The sequence below is a fragment of the Pteropus vampyrus genome, unplaced genomic scaffold, assembly GCF_000151845.1.
Source record: "Pteropus vampyrus isolate Shadow unplaced genomic scaffold, Pvam_2.0 Scaffold96, whole genome shotgun sequence".
NCBI classification, from domain to species: Eukaryota; Metazoa; Chordata; class Mammalia; order Chiroptera; family Pteropodidae; genus Pteropus; species Pteropus vampyrus.
The window spans coordinates 300,816-309,459 of NW_011888877.1; the positions used below are offsets into that span (position 1 = coordinate 300,816).

General features: G+C 38.6%; 1 protein-coding gene across 1 annotated transcript in view; it reads right to left on the reverse strand.

The window, feature by feature from the left end:
* CUBN (cubilin) overlaps positions 1-8,644 on the reverse strand; it is a 248,376-nt gene that overhangs the window by 162,490 nt on the left and 77,242 nt on the right. The window contains 1 exon segment of the mRNA XM_023533142.1: positions 3,273-3,423. Within this exon segment, the coding sequence (XP_023388910.1) occupies positions 3,273-3,423 (151 nt within the window).

Here is an 8,644-nt window from a genome sequence, read left to right on the forward strand (position 1 = left end):
CAATGCTGTCAGCACTGAATACTGGGAGCGGTTGAGCCAGGCAGGGCAACTGGGGCTATTTCTTTCTTTCCAGGATGGGACTCTCTTTGATGGCTCACATAAAGGCAAGGCAGTGTGGCTTAATCTCATGTCTACAGCACCACTTTAAAAATGGGCCCATAAATAAAGCCCGATTGTAGATCCCATTTTCTCAAAGCAGATAGAAGATTTGGGCCCTCAACAAAGAAGCACATTTTGTAAACGGGTTTATTTATTAATTGACAAAATGAATGAAGTATGCGGGATTCTTCCTCAGCAGCAATGCTAAGGAAGTCATGTGTCAGGCTGGGTGTCCTGGGCCTTGCACTTGAACCTGATTCGGAAATGGAGATTTAGGGAGGTTGTGCAGAAACAATCATTTTCAGTCACATACACATAAGCACGTTCATGTGCACACACAAACGCACAAGAATATTACCACCGCACTTGAAAATTGAGACTAATTTTTACATTTACTTTGTATTTATTTGTTTCATTTTTATTCATTTGTATTTTCTATTTTATCTTAATCTTCTGAGTCCCACAACATGCCATGTTGCTTCAGTCCTTCAAGATCCTACTCAAAACTCATTTCTCTGAAATCTGACGAATTTACACGGAAGAGAAAGTATGGCCCCTGTTCCTGCCCAAACCCCTAACTCCGTGTGACCTGAACGCTCTCCCCACTGCTTAGCTCAGCATTGCTCCCCTGGATCCTGGACTGCGGCCACTCACTTGGCCTGCACGCTCACCCACAGGGGCTTTCTCTACTGGGGAAATTCTCCTATCTGCCCACAAAACTCCCGCTTGCTCTTCGATTTTAGTTTAAGGGCCCATGTTCACACAGGATTGTTCTGACCTCCTGTCAAAGTCAAATCCCCTTTTGTGTGCTCCCTGGCACTTATCATTTATATCTCTTTGTGTGCATTTTGCTTATTTGCTGCTTCTCCCAATTGCCTGTAAGCAATATGAGAGTTGGAACCAGGTCTGCTAGAGCTGGAATCAGCTCTCGCACAGTACCTGGCCCCAAACAGTTCCTTAATATCTGTGGAATGAACCATGGATAACTGAGAAATCAGATTATGTTTTCAGTTTACCTCCAATGGGTAAGAAATGGGGGAACCTGTCTCACCAGAACCTCTTTCCTGAACCCCATCTATCCTGTTGACCCCTCTTCTCAGGCTGCCATCTCAAGTTAAAGACCTAGTTCAGATGCACAGTATAAACTCTGCGTACTTGTGGCACTGCATAACTATAGTATATGATAATTATCTTTTCACAGATCTAGAAGATTCTTCCCATGTATAATTTATATATAGTGGGCATCACAGAGTTAATTTTTTTTTTTTCAGTTCTGGTCCCAGCTGGAAAAATGTTGTTGCATTACTTTAGTTCCAAGCTTAGCAAATTTTCAGCAAACGCGAGAAAGTTTTGAAATAGTAAACAGGAAAAGAGAATAGACAGAGGGTGTCTTTGACTCCCCCAAATAAAGAGAGATTTCAAATGGAACTGATAGAAAAAAGTTAAACTGGTCTACAGTGTGGCATCATCAGTATTATCTGGGACGTCTTAGAAATGCAGATTCATAGGCCTCGCCTCAGCCTCCCTGTATCGGAATCTGCATTTAAACAAGATTCCCAGTGATTCTAATGCACACGAGGCTCTGAGAAACACTGCTCTAGAACATACGCCCGGCCCTTGAAAATCTAGATCATTTATCAAGATTTGCCTGTTTCTTCTGGTCTTTTCACACAGTCTCTAGTGTCCTTTAAATCACACCACTCTTGAATCACAGAATACTAGAGATGGACTGTATTATAGAGATGAATCAATCCAATCCCTCCATTTAATAAGTCAATAAATTGACATGCCAAGATATTAAATCTACCTACTTGATGAAAAGGATGGTGGAGAATTCCCACAGACTTAATTAGCATAGCTCATTCACTTTGGGAATTCATAATTTGTATTTCAAGCTATAAGTAGCTCTGTGGATAACCACTAAATAGTTTTAAACACTGAAAAACCTCATTCTTATATTTTTAACAGAAATACAGTCTCCAGTCCATAATCTCAGAACACCCAACCTTCTAAATATATAATAGGACTATTCAGTTATGTATAGCACTGGATTCATAGAATAAATGTGCTATGACGTTAGCAGCCTTCAGGAGACAACCACAGCACACATTCATGCCCTCACCTGTGCTCACCCCCGATTCTGACAGTAGGGCCACAGCTTAGAGGTCTGTGTGCGGTTCCTGATATAACACCACAAGTCCTCTTCTCTTTCAAACTGATTGAAACAGACCAGTGAGCCCTCAGACCTTGTCTGAGAGCTGTTACTATAATATTCACAAGGACTACATTTTTCAGGTCTGGGTCACTGTAGGAGGATGATTCTCAAAGTTTAATTACCAGGGAGACCAGTTAAGACAGATTTGGGGCCTCCCTTGGGAGTTTGCGATTCCGTAGATCTGGGGTGGGGCCCCAAGAATTTGCATCTCTGACACGTTCCAGGTGACCCTGATGCAGCATTTGGGGGAGCACGTGTAGAGAACCACTGCTTTGGGGCCGTCTCCCTCTACAATGGGCCATCTGAGGCCTGTCCAGAAGTCTGAGAACTCCTGTTGAAAATGAATTTTCATTTTCAGAGAAACGATTATCCTACCTGCTCTCTGAAGCACCAGTTCAGAGGTGGGTCTGTCGTGCCCCTACCTGTGTAGCAGGCACAACACAGGCCTCTGGCTTCAGGTTTTTGCTCCTGCTCCCCTTTCGGCCCAATCCTTGATCTTTCCCTTCTCTCCCTGATTGACTCTCATTCTTTCCCTTCCATCCCTATCCTTCTTTCTCTCCTAATGTCAGGGCGAGCCTTAAATCTCCTTCTATTCCACGCCCCTTGAAAGGCCCCCATCCCACCCTGCAATCTGCTCGCCGTACCCAAGTACGGGTCTTCACCTTGGGGACTTCATTCTACTCCCTCTTTTCTCTTAGGCCATTTACTGCTGCACCTACTTGAGCACTTACCCAAATCCTGTCCAAATTGACATCGCTTTCTCTCTTAACCCTAACAGGACCTAACTCTGTAGGAGTCATCGATGTCTGAATCGACTTTCTAAGACCCAGAACCCAATTATTCCCCAGGTTCCATCATTTGCTGATGGCATCGTTCCCAAATATAGAACTGGAAAGGAGGCTATTCTTGGCCAAATAGCAACTACGAAACGTATGACAGAGACTGGCGCGGGGCTTACCGTGGACGAACCACTGCATCTGGAATCCTTTCTTGTGGCTACTGACCCCATCCGTGCGGAATAGCACTTGAAGAATGGAGCTTGTGGTATTCCCTGAAGGTGGCATATCTGAGCCACAGTAGCGTCCCAACCGCCGTGGGCCATCGTAGAGCTAGAACCAGAGAGAAAATGACTAATGTAAAAAGACTTCACGTGGTTTGTCAGATGAAAAAAGCAAAGTCTACTCATGTAGCCAATGCTGTTCCTTTACATTTTTAAAATGTATATCATAATACTCCTACTTACCAAGTATCTCTTAAAAGTTATGGTTTTAAAAGTTAAGGTGAAATCTCTTGAGGCGGGCTGAGTACAGAACGCTCAACATAAGAATTCAAAACAGAAGGTTACATAGAGAGAATTTTAGGAATGATTCCTAAGCCCAATAATCTGGAAATCCAAATATTGTTTGCTTTTATGTCAGCCTAGCAAATTCCCTCCAAAGTCTAATCCCGGCCCAGGATAAGGAAATAGTAGGCCGAATGAGATGTGTTCATATATCAACATATAAGAGATACTTGGTAAGTAGGAGTATTATGATATACATTTTAAAAATAAATACCATTTAAAAACCACATTTTAGAAAGCTATGAAAAAGGAAAATATAAAAATTAATCCCACTGAAGATAATCACTGTTAATAATTTGTTAATACCAGAAGTTTATCTCACCAACATTTTTTTTTCATTTATACATGTGTATGTACATATGTATGTAGGTATATATGTGTGTATAAATTTGGGCCATACATTTCATACTAACCATGTCACTAAATAGTCTATGTAAACATTTTTAATGGTATAAGATGCTACTAATATACTATTTACAATTCTGTTATTCATTTAGAATATTTCCAGTTTTTTTGCCAACATAAATCTTTGTTTGATATTTTAAATTTTCCCCAGGAAAGATTCCTATAAGGGACATAAATTAAAGAGTATAATCATTTTTTGCTCTTCATGTATATTACTTAATTTCTTACCAGAAAATTTTACCAATTTATTCTCTCACCAGCAGTTTACAGAAATTTTTTCTGCAGTAGAACTTTAGCAGCTATGACTATTATTTTTTAAAGCTGGTTCTGAAAGTGAAAACTTGTGTGCATTTTCATAATTATATTAATTTGTGTTACTTTGAGGTTGAAGTTTTTTTCATATTTATTGGCCATTTATATTTCTTCTCTTGGAAACTTTTTGCTGAAATCTTTGCGCTCTCCCGCTGAGGTATTTTTACATCCTGTCATGTATACTTTATCTGCCTCTTTTAATAATTTCATCAGATACTCACCTCTAAACTAAAAACAAAAAACAAAGAAAAACAAAACCCTCCCACCTCTCTGCCATATCTCTTCAATAAGGAAAGATAATCCCAAAAGACTGACTTCCTCATGACTCAGTCCATTATATTTTCTTTTAATCTCCTCATGTCCACTTTAAACGTTTTGCTCCAGATACCCTTGGGATGAACTGCCCATGACAACAAAATGGAAAGTGTCTGATCATAGACTCATGGACTTCCTCGATTAGTCCCTTGGAGAGTACACACATGCAACAGTATGAGTGCATGTGTTTGTGTGTGTTTGTAGGAAAATGTGTAATCTGGATTCAACAAATTCCAGATTGATCAAATTATTTTTATTTACTAAAATGTTATGATATAAAATACTGTTTGAAACATACTAATTTGAACATGAAAAGCTTTATAATCAAATTCTGCAAAGCACTTTCATGGCTCCTAGAGGCAGTCATGATGCTTGCCTTTGAAAGCCTTTAGCTCTCTGCTTGTGCTTCTGTGTGGGAATGGTCACATGTCCTTGTATCCTAGTTATAGGCATGCATGTCTTATCTCTTCTACAGACTCTGAGTTTCTTTAGAGCCCAGATCACATCTGCATTCCTCTCACTGACCAGCGCAAGGCAGGTTCCCGGTACAGCCCCTGTGAATGGACACAGTGATTTCCCCACAACCACATTTATTTTAATCAGGCTTCATCTGCACTTCTGTTTGAACCCTGCGGAGTTAGATACATCTTAAGGTCTTACAGTCCTAAATTTCGGCGTGTTCCTTTTAGGCAGCAAAGTGTCTGGATCCTTTGTGGCCATTCTGTGAAGCGGGGGACCAGGCGGGGGGCTGTTCAAGGTCAAAAGAAATCTCAGATTTCTAAATCTTGGCCTGTCGCATTCTGATTTCTCAGAACTGGCTATTTAATATATCTACATGCTTGTGAGATTTAGGGGGAGGCGAGCAAAGATTTTAAAGGAAGTCCATTATATCATCACTCATAAATATTAAATCTAAGCATTTTAAACAAATGAATAAAGATGAGATTTATTTTTTAGGCTTATCACTTCAGCTTCCTTTTTAATTTTTTAATACTGATGCTTCAAATGTGTATATTTATAATCAAGTTTCTATTATCCTAGATATTTAACAGATGCCGTAAGAAGGGAGTGAGAATGAGAGAAAGAATGAAGCAACATAAAAAGAAGAAGAGACAACAACAGAAGGCCCTGTCCTCAGCCTTCAGGTCCCACATCTAATCCAGGAGGCAGGGGTCAGAGGTTGGAGAGGAGGTTGATGCTGTAATCTGTTTACTGCTAAATTACTGCTTCACTGTACGGTATTTATCTCAGCTTCGCTTTTATTAAGTCCAGTGTTTGAGTTCCAATTCTAAACTAATTAATACGAAAATAAACATACCGTTCCCAAGAACTGGCATAATAAGCAAGAAAACACTCTGTTCTACTCCAAAAGGCTCATCTTAACTTTGGATTGTAGTTCAGTGACCAAACCTTTAATCATTTCATTTTTACACAACAAAACCTAAGGTAACATTTCTCTGTAACCATAGTGGCTCTAAGCATGATGGATCTTCTCAAATACTAGCTAGTGACATTTGGAGGAACTATATTTTAGATTGTATTTAATGTTATAAGCAGTATAGTATTTTTGCCTCCTAGCTCAGCAAGGTTAAGAAACCTGACATTTTCACATGATTTGGAAGGGATTTTTTTTTCCTTCCTTCCGGATGGGATTACCTCATTGAAGAAGAGCCCTTGAATCCTTCTTCTTAAATAACGCATTGTGAATGGCATGGGGGCAGGGGCAAAGGGAGTGGGTGTGGGGGGAGCCCTGATGAATGACAATTAATTCCTTGTGGCCTTTGGAAGGGAGAGAACGATGCTTTAAAATAAACATCAAATAGAAATTGATGAAAATGCTTAAATATGTCAAATAAATTAATGAATTAATTAGTATAGAACAATACCGCTGTACAAAAAAAAAAAAAAATCCCATACCCCCTAAAGTTTACACCTAATTAAATCAAGTTTTTTTGTTTGTATTCACACAGATGGCTAACTTCACCTCTACAATTCACTCTTGCGTAAATTTACCACACAAAACAGGAACAGTCATTTTTCAAAGTACACAAATACTGGTTACCATGGCAACCAGTTGGAGCCCTCTGATTCTGTTTTCAGAGAAAATGTTAACCACAGGACATTCCAGCTGTGACTCATTGCAACTACTGGCAAGCACCAGTCCTGCTAAGGGTAGACTTCCCCTGCTTTTGGAAAGCCTAGAGATCTACTGGGTCTGAACAAATACTTGAGGTTAGAGTTAAGTCTATATAAAAGAAACTAGTAGAAATCAAGAAGAGAAAAGATTGAGATTCTCATTTGAACATGCACATCTAATTTGCATAACTGTGTTCCAAGGTATTTTTAAAAATATTCTAAGTGATGCTTATATTTTCAAGTTAGCCATCGAATGTATCTTAAAATGTGGATATGTGTATATACAAAACCTCTTGTGTAGAATGTTTTCAGTTATCCCCTTAAGGAGACCCCATGTAGGATTTTTGTGGTTTAAGTCCCTCCCTGATCAGAAATATCTCAACTACTCTCAGAACATTCAAGGAGGAAGGAAATCTCTTGCCTAGCCACATTTACCAACTCTATCTTCCTCCTTTGCATGGTTTTGACAATTTGGCACATGCCTAGGTTATCAGACCATGAGTGACTTCAGACTCCAGTTGCAATATGAAATGATTCGTGGACTCCTTCCAATCCTTTTAAATATTAAGGACCCATACATGCAAGGTAGAAGACATAAAACTGAAAAAACAGCACTGACAGAAAACATATCTTAAAATTTTTGTAAGAATAGGGTTTTGTAGAAGTCCCTGAAACTCAAGTCTGGAGAAACCCAGAGTCAGCTGATATGCACCCAACTTGTTCCTTCAGTGGGGATCAACTTTATGAAATGTAAGGACTCCCAGAACAGAAATGCACTTTCTAAACGCCTCTTTGTTGCTAAATTGTTTTTGATTTTAAAAATTTATGACTGGAATGAATGAAACTATAATCAATTGTCTCATATGTATGAGCTTGGGATGTGTAGATTGACTTTCTAAACCCATTTCAGAAAAACAGTGAGTGACAGCTAAAACTCAGCCTTTTCCATTTTAGATTGGCATCTAATTCACCCTTTTAAAAGCATTGTTTTTCTTATTTCCTTGAAGTTTTCTGGAAGAAAACTATTTTTATAGTTGAATATTAATTTTTAAGAATCGATTAAATGTAGTCCATATAGATAAATTAAATCAAGAGTATCTTTGGGATGATGTCATTAAAAATTTTTGGCCCATTTCCTATTACAAATCTTTAAAAACTCCAAAAACTTTATCCTTTAGAGTTTAATATATACTTGAAATAATTCATGTGCCATGAGAGAGAATTCTAGGTATAGTAGATAATCCTCTAATATTTACAGAGAACAAAAATTCTAGTCGATGTAAGGAAGACAGTTAAATTTCTGAGAACTAAATGTAATGAGTTCATAGAATGGTTTTTTTGAAGTTAATGTCACTAATAGAAGATTAGGATTCAGTTGGAAGCAGAAAAGTAATTTTACTGTAGGGACATTTTAGAGTATATTCAGTGTGGTCGGTGGCAGACCCTGAGTTCACAATCTAGTCTAGCTCTAAAATTTGCTTAGAGTATAACATTGTGAAAATTACTTGACTTCTCTAAGTAAAATTTCTTTATAAATCTGGCATCATCTTGGAAGCTAAGCAAGGTCGGGCATGGTTAGTACTTGGATGGGGAGACCACCTAAGAAGACCGGGTGCTGCAGGAGTAAAAAAAAAAAAAAAAAATCTGGTATCATGATGGTTCTTATTTTACAAGGTTGTTGTAAACAGAAAATAAGACAAATCATGTAATAGGTTGAGTATGAGGCCTGTCGTGTGGAATGTGCTCAAAATATTATTCTAACTCTTGTTCCAAGGCAAAGGGAATCAACATTTTTCCCAAAGAAACCACTCCAGAAATAG